The sequence below is a fragment of the Vanessa tameamea genome, chromosome 13 (assembly GCF_037043105.1).
Source record: "Vanessa tameamea isolate UH-Manoa-2023 chromosome 13, ilVanTame1 primary haplotype, whole genome shotgun sequence".
Taxonomy (NCBI): Eukaryota; Metazoa; Arthropoda; class Insecta; order Lepidoptera; family Nymphalidae; genus Vanessa; species Vanessa tameamea.
This window is the reverse complement of record NC_087321.1, coordinates 2,258,048-2,279,619: the sequence shown is the minus strand read 5'-3', so window position 1 is coordinate 2,279,619 and position 21,572 is coordinate 2,258,048. Positions and strand designations below refer to the sequence as shown.

General features: G+C 31.2%; 2 protein-coding genes across 3 annotated transcripts; one reads left to right on the top strand and one right to left on the bottom strand.

The window, feature by feature from the left end:
- The first annotated feature begins 48 nt into the window (after window positions 1–48).
- Window positions 49–6,340, top strand: LOC113398020 (uncharacterized). Its single transcript, XM_026636578.2, has 7 exons — window positions 49–356; window positions 1,238–1,463; window positions 1,604–1,837; window positions 2,251–2,583; window positions 3,140–3,268; window positions 3,572–5,456; window positions 5,898–6,340. Exons 1-6 carry the CDS (start codon window positions 243–245, stop codon window positions 4,168–4,170), a joined length of 1,635 nt encoding a protein of 544 aa, XP_026492363.1. The 5' UTR covers window positions 49–242; the 3' UTR covers window positions 4,171–5,456; window positions 5,898–6,340.
- Window positions 6,341–9,027: 2,687 nt separating this feature from the next.
- Window positions 9,028–21,307, bottom strand: LOC113398022 (peroxisomal membrane protein PEX14). Of its 2 annotated transcripts, none has more exons than XM_026636581.2 (5): window positions 20,979–21,307; window positions 15,854–16,123; window positions 12,117–12,331; window positions 10,948–11,154; window positions 9,028–9,318 (listed from the first exon to the last, which is right to left on the bottom strand). In XM_026636581.2, the coding sequence occupies exons 1-5, from the start codon at window positions 21,027–21,029 to the stop codon at window positions 9,312–9,314; spliced, it is 750 nt and encodes a 249-aa protein (XP_026492366.2). In that variant the 5' UTR covers window positions 21,030–21,307; the 3' UTR covers window positions 9,028–9,311. The 2 variants fall into 2 exon arrangements, with proteins under 2 accessions (XP_026492366.2, XP_026492367.2); XM_026636582.2 differs by having other exon boundaries at window positions 9,041–9,318; window positions 15,854–16,117; window positions 20,979–21,306.
- Between the last annotated feature and the right edge of the window lie 265 nt (window positions 21,308–21,572).

Sequence of the window (21,572 nt, the reverse complement as noted above, 5' to 3'; positions counted from 1 at the left end):
AATCTTGATCTCTGACATTCTCTAGACTCTCTAGTTTCAATTATTTATCTGTGCGTTTATCCTGCCATATTGTTTTTGTAGTGGAATGGTCGTCGTTTATTAAACAATTTTATTACGTTGTACTTTATTATTTGCCTCGAAGCCAACATTACTCTATTTAATATTATTATGCGTTAATCCTCATTACTATGGATGTGTTTTATTTTTATAAATTTCGTCCCTAAATTATTTGCGGGTTCAATATGGGGGGACAAGTGATTTCATTTATTTTATTGTTTCTGTTTCAATATGTTTCTGGCCAGCATTATCAGCTTTGCGAGAATAATACGAAGATAACCCGTAGTTGTACAACACAGGTACGTGATTATATAATTAAGTAAATTGTAGAGAATTCAAAAGAATATTTTGATATACAGTATTGATTTATCGAACGTTGTAACCTTGAAATAGTTGTAAGCATGATATAATACGCAGGTATATGTTATTGATATTGTTAATGTTACTTTTAGATTTCAATGAAGACATGAAATGTAGATTAAAAACAATCATCTATGTCGCCATTATTCATTATTATAAAAACGTACAAATGTAATACGTAGAAGACTTTCGAGAAAAAATTAATAAATTCTATTTATACTGTAATGAAAATTATTTAACATAATCTACTGAAATTTATGATATATTACTTACCCGAGAGAAAAAAACACATTATGATTTTTATCATTACAATACATTGTTATATTTTTACATATTGTAAATTTATTAGTTATTGTTATATTTAATTGAGCATCATTATAAATGATGCACATAAGAAATTTGTTTGATGAGAAAAAGAAACTAAGTAATTTCTAGCATCAGGATTAGTTTTACATATTAATAAATGAATAATGAAATTGTTGGAAATAATGATGGAAATGTTTTCTGAATTAGTAGATGCAAGTAATAATTAATGTTTTTTATATGAAGTTTTGTTGTGTACAATTTCTCATATTAAGTTTAAATTTAAAAAAAAAATTACTCCAAGGGAAGGTATTGTGACCTAATGCAGTAACAGTAGACCAACCTGACAACCTGTACTGTACTGTACTGTATTCTACTGTAGGACATGCCAATATCAGTTTTGTAAAACCTTTTACTGTATCAATAAATGATTTATTATTATTCATTTTAAGTAAATATGGTTTAAAGTTAAAATGTAATAATTTTATTAAATCTATTTAAATATAATCTGTTTTAGATATTGGGTGAAGATTATTCAGATGATAATACTTGTAAAGTAGAATATATACCACCAAATAGTTCAGACTGTACCGACAATTTTGGACCCATTTCTTCCAACTCCCATATTGGTGGAGTCAGCCTCAAGCCCTACATTCTTCCCGTGGTTCACCGAGACAACAGGACTTACTATTCTGTCAATTATACTGTCCTTAATATAACATTTAGTAATATAAAATGGAAAAGTAAGAGTTTTTCTAATTACTTACGTAAACTATTTATTTTATGTTTTTATCAGATGCATAACATTTTGATTATTTATATTTATTAAAATAAGATAAGTTATATTAGAATGTTACATAGATATTTTTTTTTGTAATTCCAGCTATGAAATTCCGTTTTCAAAAATTCATGAATGTAGAAAGTCACTGCAGGAATATTGTCATTTCAAATGATGTCACCATAAATGAACAATCAATGCTCTACTATGACTGCTACTGGTCTCTTACCGATGGTGATTATAATGGTCAAAGTCACATACTCGATTTTGAGGCAACTGATGATGTAGTAGTAAACAGAGGGCGGTACAATTTCAACATACCATCTGCGGAAATGTTAAGTGAGTATATAATTCAAACTAAATAGTTACAATATGTATATAAAATGATTAAAGTAGCTAGACATAAAAGAAACAAAGTACTTCTATGTTGCATTTATAGTTTAGAAGTATTTATCCTTAATATTTTAATTGGATAGTCTATAAATACTTTAATATGTAACAAGACAGAAACAACAAAAACAGGAAACTACCTACTCTGGATAAATCATAAAACTTTTTATTTAATACATATATTTGTTCTAGATGTTTGTTTTTTTCATATATTAAAAATTAGTGTTTAAATGAATCATGATTTATCAGTATATTATTTCTCTAGTTCAAAAACTGCTATTAAAGTTGTAAAATTGCTTGGAAATACAGTAATAAAATATATGAAAAAATAATGATAAATATGTATTTTTCTTCTTTTATAGGTCCAACCATTAGTGAAAAAGATTGGAAGCCATTTGTTTACATAGAAATACTAACAACCTCAATGAAGTTACATATAATGCCTCCTCCGTCACAGCTAAAGATAACGGCATATCAAATTGAAGTTATGAAAGAGTGTAATAAAGGAACTAAGTGCAAAGAAGCAGTTAAAAGCACAACAATCAAGTTAAGAAACAATACTCAAGAAGTTACATATGATTACAGTTTATTAATAAGCGCCGGAACATATTTCTTTGTAGTTACACCAATACATGAAAAATGTAAAAGAGGCCAAATTAAATGTCAGTCTGTAGAGAGTCCAAGGATAATTATTAGTGAGTTATCATATTTTTTTTATTTAAAACTAGACATGGTTCACAGTTGTTGGACAGTAACAATTTGCACATTTTATTTCTGGTCCTTCACATAAAAATTATATGTCTTGTACATAATTAAAGTATCTGAAGTGTGTGCATAATATTTGAAATTTATATTTGGGTATTTGGTCCAAAGTTGGCCAATCTTAATCTGCTGCAGCATTACACACTTATTTGCAAAATGCCTATGGTTAATATTATAGTTGCATAAACCACTAGCCATAATAAATGTATATTAAATTAAAAAGGAAGTCATAAAAAAGGGAATAAATAATAATCTTATGAAAATTTACTATGTTTCTGCCACGGGTAAAATGACTTAATTATATTTATGGAATTAAATTATGATATTATATAACATATATAATACATCAACAACATAGACTGCCCCAGTATATCTGAATTATAGATAACTTAGTTATTTAACTATCTTAGAATATTTATTTAATCTTGAAGTGAAATCTATGAATTGATTTGTTTATTAAGATGAAATGAATTTCTTTATATTTTTCAGGTAGTGAAGTTCATCAGAAATTAAACATCTGTATTGCTAGCATCACGGCTCTGGTTGTGGCAACACTGTTTGCTTACTATATTGTTCTTCGTGTAATCCGTCGCTATTGGTGCAAGGAGTATGGAGAGAGTGAGTTTCAATTGTTTTTAAATCTATAAAACCTACCTTTTAATTGCTGAAGTATTTTAATGTAGTTTAAATTTGAAACTATATTGGGTGTGGTTGTATTCTAACAATGACAAAGGGTATAACTTTCTTCATTTTCGTGCTGACTGTACTTAAAGTTAAAGTAATATATTAAAGTTTATAAAAATATAGCAAAGTGTGTATAATAATATAGTAAAGTGTTTAACAAGTTATGGATTTAATAGAAAGAGAATTTTATGTACTAATACTAAACTTATTAATTTTAATTCAATGGTCACATTCCAGAAATTCCACCTCCACCAAAAGTTCTGGTAATCTATTCACCAGCGAACCGTCTCCATGCTGAATGTGTAGCTTCATTTGTTGCTTACCTTCGGTCGGAATATGGCTTCGATGTGATGTATGATGGTGATATCTCCAAAACATCTCACAGTGATCCAGTTATATGGGCAGATGAAGCACTTGAACTAGCTACTCATGTAATATACATAGTAGGGCCAGCAGAAAACACAAATCTATACAACAACATTTATGACAAACCCATAATAGCACACAAGGATGTTGATCTCATTCTTCTACATCACTTAAAAGGTGCCAGAGTATCAAGCTGCTTAAAAGTCATCAATGTCTTCTTTGAACACTCGAATGGCAGAGTACCGAATGAAACAAAACACGATAAACCATTCTTTTTGCTCAAGGACTGGCAAAAATTAATTGCATACTTGTCAAAGAATTTGCTACCCAAGAAGCAGATAATGCGGACAGAGAGAGGACGTTGCTTCCTGGAAGACTTAACAAGGGCCAAAGAGTTGCTTAATGGAAGAAATGAGGATGTTATAATCAGATGTGAAAAGAATTTAATGGAGAAAAAGGTACTATTGTAATTGAGCATACGAGGAAATATCTTTGTTATATCAAAAGGTATAAATGTCATAATAGCATTAATCTTTTGTTAATAAATGTGAATTAATCAGTTTTTAGAAATAATAATTGTTTGTTCCTAAAAATAATATCAAGTATTTCAGAAGAAATATATAATAGAGAGATGATCTATAATTTTAAAGCATTTCTTCTAATTTAATAGATTTCTTTGTAGTGGATCTTATGGAAATAAAATTTATATAATATATATATATGGGGAATTAATTGTTGAAGACAAGTGTTGTTTGTGAATAAATGTGATTTGGACCTAACACTGTTGAAATAAAGCAGAAGTGATTTTAGAAGTGAGAACCGTTTTGTTTTTTAAAGCACAAGTTATTAGTTTCCATGGTATTATTGATAAAATGTTGTCTATTTTTATTGATATGTGTAATAATTTGATATAAAAATATTCAATGTAATGATAAGATGTTTTGTGTATTATTATAATATTTTTCTATGTAAGCAAATTACACTGACTGCTTAATTATCTCGATCACATAAATATTGTTGTAATTCGAGAATATTTTTGTGGTTATATATAATTGTTATGTCTACCCAGTTATTTAATATAGACATTTATAAGCCACGCCTCCCGATATATTAAATAGACCCCACAGTTTAATATAATCCTTTTCTTTTTACTTGTTTTATGAAACAAAATTACTTTTAACTTCTACTGCTATAATTATAACATAATATTGTATTCTGTACCTGATGTTGCATTTTGTCTAGTCATTGTTGTGCTGAAATTTTTTTTTTTTTTTTTTTCTTTAATGTGGGCATACAGATTGAGACAATTTATAGCAACCCTGTTGATTCTATTGAGAGATGTTCGGTGGTATCCATATGATTAACGTGGAATATTTTTGTTAATCTTTATAACTAAGATATTTTAAGAGCAGATATTGTCCTGTTTTTATAAGTATGTGTACTTTGAATGAATAGATATATATATTAGGGGTGGTGTGGTTTATATACCCCGCTACTTGTATTACTTATATGATGAAGGTATATTAATATTATCTGTTGTCTTATTGTAAGTATTTCGAACAAAATGTTATCAAAATCTTGGCACTCTTTTGTCATATTTTCATACTATTTCTACCGTATATATATTCCAAATGCAAGTCCATAGCTTATAGCTTTTGCATACAGTCCAAAGACATTAAAACATTAAGATAAACCTATGGCTTTCCTTTCATTGATAATACTTCAAAAATAGTCTTTATTAGATGTTATTATCAGGGTTCGAAAAAATCCGATTTTTATAATAAATATCAAAAATCTGATTTTTTATTATATATCCGGTATATATCCAGGCTAAGAAAACGAAACGAATTTCATTCTGTAAACATTTAAAAATGTGAAAGGAATTTGTAAAATAATACAAGTGTCGAAATACTACATTTTTTATTTAAAAAAGTAACAAAGGAATTAGTGTCTATCTATTCGAGAAAGAAATTTTTAATGAACACTTAAAAAACAAGTACCTTTTATTATTATATATTAATTTGTGAGATAAATCAACTAATTTTATTTTAATATTAATTTGTAATCGACTAACCATAAAAAGTAATCATTCAGAGTCAGGCCTTAAGCATAGATCTATGAATGTTGTTCAATAGATAGGAAAAAATCAATTGATATATATCAAGATATATATCCGCGAACCCTGGTTATTATTAAGAATTTTAATGAATATTTTATGTGTAGAATAATTTCCTTGCTTTAAATTGGTGTATTCGATAATTTAGTGCCATAGGACTCTTGAATGTATGTAAAATATTTTTTATAAAGGTGATTTCGGCTGCTCCATTTGTGATAGGGTTACAAAAGTGAAATAACTATTCTGTATTATGAAAAGTTATTTAAAGATAGATGCTTAAGAAATATCGTGGATGAATAAAAATTTGTGTCACGTGTATAGTTAAATTACTGTGACATTGATCGTTTATCATCTGTATCCAAATGAGGCGGCCACAGTTAATGTCCGAAACTTTCTTAAGTACCTATATTCGTCGTTGATCTCAATTCCAAACTGTTGGAGTGAACGTGTTCTATCATTATACAGGACTTTTAAGCTCAATATATACTTTGTGATGTATTTTTGTAAATAAAATCTTAAATAATCGTTGTTTTATTTATTGAATATAAATATATTTTATTTTAATACCCACATGGAAAGGATGAGAATTTATCATGTAGTCATACTAATTCAGAGGTCATGTCTATTAAAAAAATATTTACAATAATAGCTGGAAATTTTATATGGAAATTATTTTGAATTTTATTTTTATACTTATTAGGCTCAATTCATAACGGGAGAGCAGTGGCGCGGTGAGCATTTTCAGTGTGAAATAATTTTAAACTTTATCTACACAAAGAGACCAACATCGCTTGAGAAGTTCAACCAGGGCGCGCGGCCGCCCGCGGCTTGTGACTGGTACTGCCCGGTACTGATTTTATTGCCTCGTATCCTACTGGTCGCTGACGGCCACTGCCAGCCGCTACCGGCCTCTGCCGTTCCTGTGTGAATCTGCACTTACGCTCATATTTCATTAATATAGCCACTAGATGATTAATCACTCTCTTGTAAGATGAATGAATTTTATAAGAATTTATTGTTGAGAATTATAGGGTTCTTGCGATCGAGGTCAGCATTCTCGATCGCCTATTTGTCCTCGATTTGCCGATCCCTCTTAAATACGAAAATTATCTTATCACAAATTCAGTTCAAGACCATTCCGATGAAATTAAATTTAACAAAATATCTCATTTTATCATGCAAATATGCTGGCCAAGAAAATTTCCTCCTTTTATAACTGATTTTGTCACAACAAAAAAATATTTCTTTAAATTTTTTTTTGTTATTGTACACTATAATATCGACTTTACTGGAAATAATCATTAAACATTTTAGGACGTTAAAAATAAGAAAAAAAAAATGCCAATTATTTATTATCATTGGTTTATTTATCACCCACAGATTAATAATTAATTATTCAAATTATAGTATTACTAACATTATTTATAATGCATACATCGTTCGTGTATACACAACCGTATATAAACCATTATGGAAAGGAATCACGATTAAAATATTTACACTACCTTTTGTTACATCTAAATAATATTAATTAATATAAAACTTTATAACAAAACAAAATCTATATCGAATTATTATTTATAGAAATATTTATATAACAACCATTAATGCATGAGAACATTTTGTAACGTTCATTTGAACTCTGTCTTAAAAAATATAAATATAATTCAATTTAAAAACTTACAACGGAAGCAAACTTTTAAACTAAATTAAAATTCAATGATTTGAACTTTGATTAAACAATATTACTAATCTTTCATGTCGGTCAATAACCATTTTATTATTTAACTTTTTTTAAATCACAAAAAAGTGTTTGTTTGCACAAAATTAGTTTGTTTAATTAGAAAAAAATATTATAAACAATGAATTTGTGAAATTGTAAAATAAAATGCAATTGAAACCTTGTAAGTTTGTTACATTATAGATTATACAATATGCAAACAAATAAAAACAACCTAATTTTTTAAATAAAAATAAATAACAATAAAATATTTTATCGAATGTTTCAATAATTTTGGTTTCGTTTAGCTCTTTGTACAAATTGTAATGACGGGTGTGTGCGCTGAGGGTGGATATTGATTACTTTTGTCTTTAATATGACATCACCAATAATCAAATATGGCAGACAGATTAAAAACGCTTAATATATTAAACAATTTCGTAGTCACGTTTGTGTCACAATACATTGATAATGAATTGCGAGCATGGAAGAACTTTTAAACTTTTTACACGACTGCCCAAAAACGGAGTGTAACCTCTTTAGGGTTCATTGATGTAGGACTGTGAGTTTTTATATATCCTAGAATTACTTTAGAACCCTAACATCATCTCCCCTGACACTGGCTGTAAATTAGTTAATTCAGGGCACTATTGTTTTTTAATTACAAAGTAAAAAGTTACCGTAATAGTTAAGACGTAGAACTCAAGGCCTGAATGGACCACGTCTCACTTTGTGTCTGATAGAAATCATATGACGAATCATTTAAATTTTCTTAACATTTAAAGATGATTAGAGATTTGCAATCGAATTGAATATCTCTTTTTTGAAGTCAGTAAAAACAGAACTAGATTCTGTTATTACACTAAGCATGTTTGAAATTTCAACCAAATCGGTTGTATGGAATTAGTTTAAAGCTCAGTAGTTTTATTTAACCCACATACAACTATATGTTAAGTTAAATAGGTTAGTGGAAGAAAAATAAATTTAGTCAACCACAAGTGAAGCCTCACAAAAACGCTTTACTCAAATATTATAAATGTATAACATAAATATTTACGTTAAAAATGACCTTGGAATTACCGCTCCCAAAAGAAAAAAAAAACCGAAACTAATCACTCAAATTTTTTTTATACTTACACAGATATAAGAGAGGCAAGACATACTTAGTTGTTAAAAAATCAAATTTTAAGAATAATCCATAAGTCCATTTGTGTGAATATGAATTCTTTTAGTTATTGGTACTGAATCAACCGTCTCTAACACATCTAGAAGTTATTAACTAACTAATTCGACCTTAGATTAGTATTTTGTGTGATTAAACTTTAGAAGGTTTTGTCTCACTCATCCCATCGTTATTAAATGTTTTATAATATTTATAATCTGTGATAAAATAAGTGTCAATACTCTGCTAACATATCATTATTTTTTTTTTTACATTAAAAAGATAATTCTTTATTCAAAATATTTTTTCTCATCGTTTATAATATGGCTTAAACAGCAAATCATTTAAAGCCGTATGGTACAATCATTTTAAAGACATGATTTTGATAAAATTATTACGAACGCACATTAATTCTCATTATGTTACAAATTGGAAAACAAGATTTTATACAACGAAACAAATAACTGTTCGTCGATTTTAAAGTACCTACTCATATACGAGGAACATTATTAATATGAACCATCACAATTAACACATGATTTTAATAACCAATCAAATATTTCAACGTCCAACTAAACACCGGTGTTCTGTAATGTTCTCCACAAGTCTTACTTCACGTTCTGAAAAAGAAAATTTATTTAAAATATATAACTATTTATTAACATACTTAGCCTAAACTCTCATCACATCTTATTTTATAAGTATAGATATACTTATAAAATAACATGCCCAGACTGACTGATTCAACATCGTCGAGCGAGAACTATTAAAGTTAGGGCCTTGAAATTTGCTGAGTAGGATCGTTTTATTGAGTAGACACCCACTAAGGGAGGATTTTTGGTAATTCTACTCCTAAGGGGGTGAAATTGAGAATTTGAGAATTTAGAAACGTAAAACTTTATTTTTTGGACACGGTTAAAAAATTAATACATACGTATTTAATCGTTTTTGGATATTCTGTCCTAAGAGGTGAAATAAACACCAAAGTGGTATACAAAGAGGTCTTAAATTTATTTGTAAATATATTTAACTTGCACACGAGTAAATCCGCGGCCAACAGCTAGTACTACATTCGAATATCTGAAACATAACCTCATCATTAGCCCTCTGACACGTGGCGTACTGTCAAATACATATGTATAGCCCATTCCAATCGAAGGAATAGCCATAAACAAACAAAACATTTACGTATTCCATGCAATTTGCTTAAAATTATTTTATATAATGGTCTTGATTAATATATCTAAACATAGATATTAAAACGATCGCATAGACAATTACTACTTTTATTGATCAAGACTCAACAAGAAAGTGCTATTAGTATTTTTTATTTTTACTACAATTCCAAGAGCGCATCATTCGAATACTTATTTCGATTTTTAATCTGTAAACACTCATAAATTTAATTTTCTCGCTAAACATCAAGACTTATATTGCTGTGTTCGGATTTGCGACGGTAGAACGCACAAGAAACATATCATCTTAACTCGAAGGTAACACTAACGACCAAATAAACATTTTGTTTATCAAGTACTAAAACAAAATAAAAACAAAAAAATACTACAACGAATTAAATATATTGGAGCACAAATAACTTATCAAATTAATTTAGATATCTAATCTGATAAACGCGAGGTCTGTACTCAAGGCGAATTGATCTGCAAAAATTGTATTTGAAATTTATAATAATAAGCAAAAAAGGAAGCCCGCTAATGTTCCACTGTTGGCCAAAAAACTCCCATTTTTGGATAGAAGTGGTATCATTTATCCAATTAACACTCGAAACAGGCAAGTGTCCTCGAGATTTCAAAATGTCATGTATCATCATCAGATATATTATGGCCGCGTAAAATACTAGATATAACTTATATACATATTTAACTTCAGTCGAGACCAACGCGTTTGATGATTATGTATATAATATCACGTGATAAATTACATACACGTGACATCCTTCTACATTTTGTTTATGGACGGTAGACATATGGGGAACCGAAAAATTCAGTGGTGCCTGGGTTTGAACCCGAAATCATCGGTTAAGATGCACGCGTTCTAACCACTGGGCCATCTCGGCTTCCATTACATTTGTTTAATATAAACATACGCAACATACGCAACTAGTGGTGTTCGCCGTCAATTGGATAGACACTTCATTTCGTTTCGAAGATAGATATGCAATTTATACTTTATTAATAGTAACATAGAAATCATTTTATCATACTCTTATTAAAAGCGCGGAAGGTACATACATGATCTCCAAACTGCTATCACTATTCTTCGTAGCCTGTTCCCCCTCACTGGAGTTCGAACCACCGGATTCGGATCGCTGGCTGCGACTTCTATGCGGTTTCTTTTTTTCTTCCGCTGCCTCCGTGGACGTCGCTTCTTCCGACTGACGCTGCCATGCTGGTATGGAAGGTGGCTCGGTACGGGTTTTGAGGGTGGGAAACTGGTTTCTGTAATTTTTAATAATATCTCGAATTTCTTTACCCAATTATCTTATACACATATAATAAAATTGGAGTGTCTGTTAGTAATATTGAAATAACCGCTTTTTACTAAATGCATATATACGGTACATATATATGACCCCCCACCGACTACGTTCTGAGCCGAGGTGCGATCTCATAGGAGACACTCTCAGGACGAACCTCACACTCGAGCCCAAAAGGGTTCACCTTAAGGCAGAGTCTTAACACTCGCCCCAACGTTCGGTGACGCTGTAAAGGCCAGTAGGGCCAACAGCAATACACAAATCCAGATAAAAAAAAACGAGTTAGTCAATTCAAACAGAAAGCGCTTTCAATTTTTAATAAAATTCACAATTCTTTAACCAAGTGCAGTACAGTTTAAATATCATACAATTTTATATCTCTTTTTTCCGCATCAGTGGACAGGCGATTTAACGATGTCCATGAAGCTTGATTTATGTATACTATATTTTATATACTATATTATGTATGCTATTTCCTAATCGTTCTGCTATAATATTCATAAATAAATGTTCTTCAAAATTTACGACCACAACGCAATCGAAACGCCATTTTTTCACTAATTCGTAATGGATTTCGATTTAAAGTCAAAATTATTTGCTTATCCTTACTCCTCCTTTGGAATCGATGCAATTTCGGAAAACAAATTTTTATTATTTTATGACACACGTCGAGCGCAATAATTTTAAGCTATAGCTATAGGATAACGTAGAACAAATCTCAACACATGCCTCTACAAACTATCTACTGAATCAGTTAAATCAGTTAATATGTCTTTGCTCAACGTTACAGAATCTGTAGGTATGTCGCTTACTCCTCCTAATAATCCACTTGTCTTGTAAAAAGTCACACTACTGCTGAATGTCAAAATCCATGGCATTTTAATCCTTATAGTTATTATGCAATAAAAAAAAACGTATACTGACCTATTGAGCAAAATTCCTTTAACTGATGCTATGTCCGATTTCAAATTATCAAGCTGCGATCTCAGAGCGCTCTGCTTGACGGAAGACTGAACCTCTCCCCTCAAAGAGGATATACTCGCGTTCATGACGTCCAATGATTTCCGTAACTCATCGATACATTCCGCTGTTGTTTTACGTTTCGGCTGTTCCACAAACAAAAGGTGTCGGATGCAATTCTGGAACAAAGGGTTTTGTTCTAACACCACCTATTTAATCCTGATGAAATCTATACTAATATTATAAATGTTAAAGTAACTCTGTCTATCTATCCGTCTGTCGCTCTATCACGGCCAAACCGAATATGACGAATTTGGTACGAAGCAAACTTGAACTCCCAGGAAGAACATAGGCTACTTTTTTGCCTAATACTTATAATAATTTCACTTGGTGGTAGGGCTTTGTGCGAGCCCGTCTGGGTAGGTACCACCCACTCATCAGATATTCTACCGCTAAATAACAGTATACTGTATTGTTGTGTTCCGGTTAGAAGGGTGAGTGAGCCAGTGTAATCACAGGCACAAGGGACATAACATCTTAGTTCCCAAGGTTGGTGGCGCATAGGTGATGTAAGGAATGGTTAATATTTCTTACAGCGCCTTTGTCTATGGGCGATGGTGACCACTTACCATCAGGTGGCCCATATGCTCGTCCGACAACCAAAGCCATAAAAAAAGAAAAAAAACATGACACCCACCCCTAAACCGCGAGCGAAGCCGCGGGCGACGAATAGTCTCTAATAAGTGATGATTCATCGATTATAGACCTGCGTTCATGTAATTCGAATACTTAATCTAAGTACCTTCGGCTATATATAAAAGGCTCAATAAACGTAATCGGTCATTGACTTTTAACGCAAGCATCCTGTATTTATGAATAACGATAAGTTTTTACAAACAAATGATAAGTTTTTCGACAACTATGTATACATAACTTTTGACTTGTACTAGACAACGTTTCTTAACTTTAGGGACAAAAATGTAACTGCCAGTGAATGTCCAACTGCTGGAAAAAAGCCTTCGCTGTGGAAGAGAAGTTAGTGGATCCACATGTATCTAGGCAGATCAGGGCCGGACCGTAAGTCCGGACAGTAAGGGCTTTGTGCAAGCCCGTCTGGGTAGGTATCACACCTTCATCAGATATTCTACCGCCAAACAGCAATAGGTACTCAGTAGTTTTTTTTTTCGGTTTGAAGGGTGAGTGAGCCAGTATAACTACAGGCATAAGGAACGCAACATCTTAGTTCCCAAGGTTGGTGGCGCATTGGTGATGTAAGGAATGGTTAATATTTCTTACAACGCCATTGTCTATGGGCGGTGGTGACCACTTACCATCAGGTGGCCCATTTGCTCGTCCGCCTACCGATATCATAAAAAAAAAAGTTACAGTTCTCACACTGAAGCAAAAAGAAACACTATTAACATTAGAATTCACACACACATGCTACAATTTCTGTTTAGTGCGTTTGTGTATTGTTTTCCATCATGAATTATAACAAATAAGGCCGTGTATGCCGTGAAGTCGTTTTACGAGCCTATTTAATGCAATCGTTCCGTAAGAAAAGCAACTATCCGGGCAAGTTTCTTATCGTACATTATATAAGAATTAATGTGTTTTTGCGTTACTAGTCGTTGATAATTCAAACGACAATACTGTATAATTATAACTCCGAATTCTTGGTCTTGTTTAATTACTATTTATACTATATACTGGTTATTACTACAGAGTTTTCCGCCATATACTCTAACAACATAGCCCTTTTGCGTACTCTCAAGTATTATAAATCAAATACAACGAGATTTAGACATAGACATTTTTTGTACTTTTTATTAATAGATATATTACTAAGAAATAATATCGGCAGTTGCGCAAAAATTGAGCCATAGACATAATGGTCGGCAATCATCATCATCATCATCATCATCAGCCCACATTCGTCCACTGTTGGACATAGGCCTCTCCAAATGCACGCCCCACTGTAGCCTTTCTTCGGCAACTCGCATCCATCTCCTGCCAGCCGTCTTGCGCAAATCGTCACTCCACCGTGCCTGAGGACGTCCTACACTACGTTTGCCGAGACGCGATCTCCACTCTAGAACACGTTTTCCCCAACGGTTATCGGTTCTACGACAAATATGGCCAGCCCACTGCCACTTCAGCTTCCTAATCCGGTGGGCTATGTCGATGACTTTGGTTCTCTGACGGGTCACCTCATTTCTGATGCGATCCCTCAGAGATATCGTTCCCAAAATTCGTGACATTGATCTCCTAAGGAATGGTTAATATTTCTTGCGGCGCCGATATCTATGGGCGTTGGTAACAGCTTACCGTCACGTGACAAATTTGCTCGTCCGTTTATGTATTTTAAAAAATAAAAAAAACTTAGCAGAGGCTTGTTTTACACTTAAAGACTTTGGAGATCATTTTAGCATACAAACGTTCCATGCATGTGTCATTATTTCACGTCAAACATGCAGGACTCGTAGACATGCCTTCATCACTACTTTGAGATGTATAATTAACACATGAAAATTCAATGGTACTCGTCCATAATTTAATTAGGTTTATTCGGTTAAAAGTTAATATAGGTATATACCTAAAAGACATATGTCTTTTATATTTTACTGGAACCAAGATCTTCTATAGTAGAGTTAACTGGCAGGAATCGTCACGTAAGGAAAGAGACGACCTTACTCACTCTGTCTCTGTCTATTACACATCAAAATATTCTTTATTCAAATAAGCTCATAAAATCACTTTTGAATCGTCGTGTTACAGTGTGTTCGGAAAATAGATTCACCGAAAAGAACTCAATAGTTACTCTTATCCGCCATTTTAATTACGGAGTATGTTACTAACGTACAATTAATTTATTAAATATCCTATCTAGAAATCAACAAGTACTAAGTCCACGTGCTTTTATCAATTATTTTTTGACATGTGCTTTAATATTTTTAATAGGTCAATTTAAAACTAATTGTGGAATGTTATCAGAGAAACGAATGCCGAAGCTAAGGAAGGATGTTTTAACTTTGCGTAGTCGGAGATTAGATGTTATTAGTTAACCTTTTTGATATTAACTTATTTTTTGTTATCGTTTCAATTCACAGTGAATTTTTAATAACAATGTTGTCATTTTCGTTTAATTATTCTAAAAAGTTGTTAATTTATTTTATTGTGTATTTTATTTAATACATAATATATAGCGAAATAATATATATAAATAATATAAATCTTTTATTTATATATATGATGAGAATGGCCGAAGATCGGGCTTAGTGGCGCATTGGGGGAGGCTTACGTCCAGCAGTGGACTAATACAGCCTGATTATGATGATGATATAGCAAAAGCATCTTTTTTCTAACCGGGCGTTCCACGACATCTCAAGATCTACAGCTTGAAAAAATCAGGTAAAAACAAACCCAAATTCAAATTTACATTATTTACGTTAGGTAACAATTAGGTAAACTAAGTACATGAAAAAAGAAACAGAAAAAAACATAGTTTAATATGCATTATTCATTTAGTAATCAAGACTAACAATAATAATAATATTTCAGTACGATTCCTTACAAACTTTTTAGTCATTGAAATGTTGCAGTCAAGCTGAGATTTTGGAAAATGTTACTATTGGTAATTAATCATTTTATGACGCTGCACAAAGGAGAGTAAGCAATAAATAAATAAAATCAATAAATACCTTATAAAACCAGTAACAACCATAAACAAAACCGCCATAAACTATCAACGGTAGAATCCTTTCTCTGAACCATGATTTTCTTGAATTTTGAAACAGCATCAGCTCTGACGATAACGATGGTATGTCCAACATCTCTCCGCATTTCTCTATCGCTCTGTGTATCTCCGCTTCGGAAAGTCCCTTGCTCCTGAGAAATCTCTCCTTACTCTCCAATGTGCACCGCTGCACGTTGGGGTTCGAGAGGAACTTGACAGCCGTTGTCACCTGAAACTGTGAATTGTCTAATATCTAAGAAACACCTGATTGATTATTGGCATAGATCTACTACACCTTTAAGTATAAAAATCGGACGCTGTATTAAACTTTACCGGACATTTTTCCAGAAAAACAGGACATTTATTTTTAAGCTAGAAGTGAATTTTATGAATCGGAAAACAATATATATTATTTTTTATCGTATTAATATATACTAATATTATAAATGCGAAAGTAACTCAGTTGGTGCCTATTTTACGGCAAAGCCATTGAACCGAATTTGATGAAATTCGGTATGAGGCAAGTTTGAACCCCAACGATAGGCTACTTTTTACCTAACATCTGACGACTAACCCCTAAAACGCGAGCAAAGCTGCAGGCGACAACTAGTAATCAATAAATTAATAAGCTAATAAACAATCATTTCAATATTCGATATTACCACCATAGTTCTGCAATTGCGACTGTGCGATACAGCAGTGTTATACACTGACAAATATCTGGACAAAATCCCAAAAACTTTATGCATGTTTGGCCGGACCGTAAACAGCCAAATATATGGCAACTCTACTTACGTACTAGACAGTCCATAACAAGGGAAAATTACACAATTTTAAAAGTTTTTTTTTTTTATTTCAGTCTCTTTTTTGTGTTCTTGCTATTAATTTATCGCCTTTGTGTTGCTAAGCTGCGAAACTTATTTGTGAACTTAATTGGTTCAGTCACAAATATTACAAAATCCGATAGTCTATCGCTATCACGTCTTTACAACTGAAACGATCATCGTAAGACCTCCCCATCATTGGGCAGATTCTATTAACTTATATTAGATATCTGATTAGTTCAATATGTATACGCAAACGATCTAGTCCAAAGGTCACTGGATCGTTTCCTACGTCGCCGGGTAGTATTATCGCTCGTAAACATTTCCTATTGCTAACTCGAGTTGTGTCGGTATTTGATCGAAATACCATGGTCTGGTGCAGAGTTGAAATGAGCACTGTACTATACGTTATATAATAATTATGACTAGTTGAAGATATGTTGTTTAATTATTGCATGTTTTTTAAAAGCAATGAAATCTCCTATACTGCCAAATTATGCTTGCAAAATTAGAAAAATGGTTATATCGTAAATCAATATACATATTTATAAATAATGTAAAGCTGTTGGTCCTGCGCTCGTTCCGATCCCGTTGGATTTGCCGTCCCATCGAATTATGGGAGTGATGTGAAACAGAGTGCAGCTGTGTTTTAGCACACACTTGTGCACATTATGTCCCGAGTAGTTGGCTGGTCACCCTTCAGATTTGCCGCCGTAATCGAAATCGGACAGAACGACATTAATAATTATGTTAGTGAATCGATTGTACATTTTCATAGAAAAGTATATTTTAAGCTCAACTAAACAAACAGGCCGTAAATAACAAACGGTTGAATATAAGATTCTTTTGTCAATCAAAAAAAAAACTTTAGTTATTAAAAAATCAATGTTGTTCGCCATTGTTTTATCTATACAGCCATCGCGGCGCTGCACCTACATGTTATTATTGCTCATTTAATTTCTATACCGGGCCAATGTATTGTTTCCTCGTAAATAAAAATTATCCAGCAGCGAAGTACTTCGTCGGGCGGCCAGAGACGCAATAATTACAATACTTTAATATACTACTTTATTATTAAAAGTGAACGCTCAAATTATATTATGTTTTTTCTTGTGGAATTTCAACGTGTCTTATTTTGAATTTTGTTACATTACGTTTAATCTATAAGTGGGTCACGAAGGAAAGAAACTTTGGGAAGCACTTATATATTTAATTTGGTTGAGATTTTAAATTTATCTCGTCAGTTTCCATGAATAATATAAATTAATTTAATTTAATCCCGTTATATTAGAAAATTAAAACAGTTTCTAGTTGAAATAATCAGCTGCTTGGTAAAAGAATAATTACTATGCATGCGCTAGATAAGATAACTATTTGTAAATTACGGCGTGTTTTAAACCGATTTTCAAAATACATTATCATTTCGACTTTTGTGAGTTTGTTTCTCGATAGTTTCGCCGATCTTGCTACTGATCAATGATATATTCATAATATAAACATAATAACGGCAGATAGAAGCCCCGTTTTAGCTTAAAAAAAAAAAAAACCTCTTCCAATTTTTTAATAAAAATATTCAAGATTGTGGGTTGTCATGCAATAAAATAGGAGAAATCATTTTTAATTTCAATAACACAATAACAAAGGTACAACAAAAAATACATTAAACTATGAATAAAAATAAACATAATTACATTTCTAAACTATTATAGGCTGATTAGGCTACACCCTCAGCCTGATGCTGCAATATATTACTACTAGAATAAAAATAAAAATGCTGTTGTTGCTGAATTTCAGATAAAGCTTCCATATGATGTCACGACACAATTAAAGATTTATTTATATATTTTATATTGATTAAATAATAAAGTTTTTCAATACGTTACAACCAAAGTAAACCCTAAATTAGAAAACCGTATGTTAAGTTCAACTTACTTCTCAATCAATGCTTACATTTGTTAGGTTTAAATTAAATAATTAAAAAAACAATTAAGCACTTTTTTTTTTTTTGCCTTGTTACGATAATAAATACATACAGAATACAGATACGAGACACGAGTATACATTTTAAATTGAGGAATGCGATAATTCTTTATTTGTTCTTTTTTCAAAATTAAATTTTAGCATTCGAGCTGGAAGTGGGATGGGCGTATTTTTTTTAACAGACGTAATTTGTGGTTGCGTCATCAAATGTAAATATGTATTATTTATGCACATTATTAAATAGTACATATTTGAAATACTGGTTTTTATTAAAATCAAGGTATATGTTATCTACAAGAGTCATTTAATTTAGAAATTTGTCAAAACGCGATATTTCCAAAATCCGTAAAATTGTAGCCAAATACCTATTTAATGTGAATTCTCTCTACCTATTTAAAAAAGAGTAACACTTAAAACAATGTAATCACACGCAAAGCAAGCAAATACTCAGATTCAGATAAAAACTAGGACAAACTCAAGTAATAGCTCCGACAGGATGTACAGCGTAGGTTGTCATTGGAAAAGAAGATTCCTAAGAATACGTCAATTTTTACACCTCCACAATATGTGCGGTTAAATTGAGTCGGTAAGTAAGCAAAAAAGCAAAAGTAGTTAATTCAAACGTAACGCCTCAGATCGATTAAAAATAATAATTATGGCTCTTAATTTGAACGAGTGTGATGCCGAATAAATACCCAATTTCATTTAGATTTTTTTACGTTATTGTGGTTTTTTTACGTGTATAAATTCGTAGGATATAATGCCGACCTCGATTACCCATTTCCGTGGGATCCTTGATACCAGGGATGTTATGGAGCTCCGTAACCGTAACCGATAAAAAAAACAAGTATTATATTTTTTTGATTATAGCTAATACTAATAAAGTCAAATTAAAATCTTGTGATGTTTTCTTTTACAATTTCTAAGTATAACATCCTTAACCGAAACAATGGAAAAATACAATATAATTTCGTATCCGTAACCGTATCCGAAACGGGTAAAATATTATTCATATATCCGTATTCATATTCAGATCCGAAATGGTATATCCATGGCCTCTCACTTAATACCGGCGCGAACGGCGAATCTTTGCGTAACATATCACATTTCTATAAAACATTGAAAACCTAACCTGATGGTTCAGGTGTTAGGTTCTTTCACTCAAATGACGAAGACGCAGTCCTAATCAATCCATGGTAAGCTAACCCTGAGTTTAAGATACGTAAAATATCTTGTGCCTGTGATAACACTTTTAAAATTAGAACATAATAAAACAAGGAATAAAAATTAGTTGGTGATATCATAACGCAGCATCAATATTTTTTTCTATTGTTAAATATTTACTTATTCTTAAAAACCTCTTATTGAGCAGTGAATAGTTTATTTATTTCAAATACTAAATACTTTGTCATTTAATGTTCTCTTCATTCATACATCTTAAAGCAGTTTTATTATTATTATTGGTAATTTATTGTACAACATCCAATTTACTTTTACATAAATCATTCTGAGTACTTACATTATAAATATTAACAATAAGGTTATTTTGATTAAAATTAAAAGATAATAATACTTTGAGAACAAGAAATGTTACATATAAATTTGAGATGTGAGTGCCAATAAGATTGATAACACTATGATTTAACTTTTAATAGCAGCTAGGTTATATCTTGATAAACTTGCCTCTCTTGTCACCGAAATTACAAACTCATTAAACTATGTGATTTACCCTAACGCATTAAGGACAAATGTTCATAATTTAAGAGAACTAACATTTTGCTTATAAACTATTAGAATTTAGTTTGAAGTTTAATGACTTTTGTGGTAGGGCTTTGGTCAATTCCATCTGGATAACACACTCATGAGATATTCTATCACCAATTAGTGATGCTTGGAATTACTGAGTTCCTTTTTGAAGGTTAATTGAGCCAGTAACCATAGGCACAACTCATCAACTTGGCTCCCGAGGTTGGCTGTTTAATATTTTATAGCACCTATTTCTATAAGCAGTGGTGACTGCAAGTTTTTAAAATTAACTTCTTGCTTTTCAAACAATTTCATTTGCTTAACTTGTATAATATCAATGATAATTATTTATAAAAAAATAACCAAATTTTATTCTAATGTTTAATAAGAATTTTGATGAAGTTTCTTTGTAATACGAAGGTCACTTCGATTTTTTTTTAAATTTAAATATGCATATGTACTATATCTATGATTCTAAAATATAAATATAGTTGATAGCTTGAAAACTTAGGAATATTCAAAATATATAAGGATAATCACCAAATTCTCACGAATCTCTGCTCCAGAAGATGTTAAAACGTCTGTAGCCATTTCAACTTTATATTACGACTTTTGAAGCACGATAAATGTGCACAACCGTGTCGACTTGAATACAAATGAAAATTGTCACTAAAAAGTATTCAAGACTTACACAATACACTTATTATACATTCACACTCCTGTTAATTCACAATATATATATCTTGATAAGTCACAACTCACACAAATGACACAAAACGAATTACGAACTTAAAAAAGAAATATTATGGAATAAAAAATTGACATTGAGATCTATTTCATTTCATTCCTATTCCTTATAATATGTCAAATAAAGGGTCATATTTACAACTACATTAAATGGTCGATTGTTGAACTTTAATGGTTAATTTCCTTTTGTATAGCATATTGAAGATAATCGAACTTTGTTTATTTTTATCAAATAAATAACATATATTTAAATTAATAATTTATTGTACCAAGTTAAACATTATATTTTTCATATATTATGATGTTAATGTGTAATTTTAATGATAATATTATAAATTCTTTAAAAATAGACATTTGAGTCATTAAATGAAATTTTGTACTTTCTAA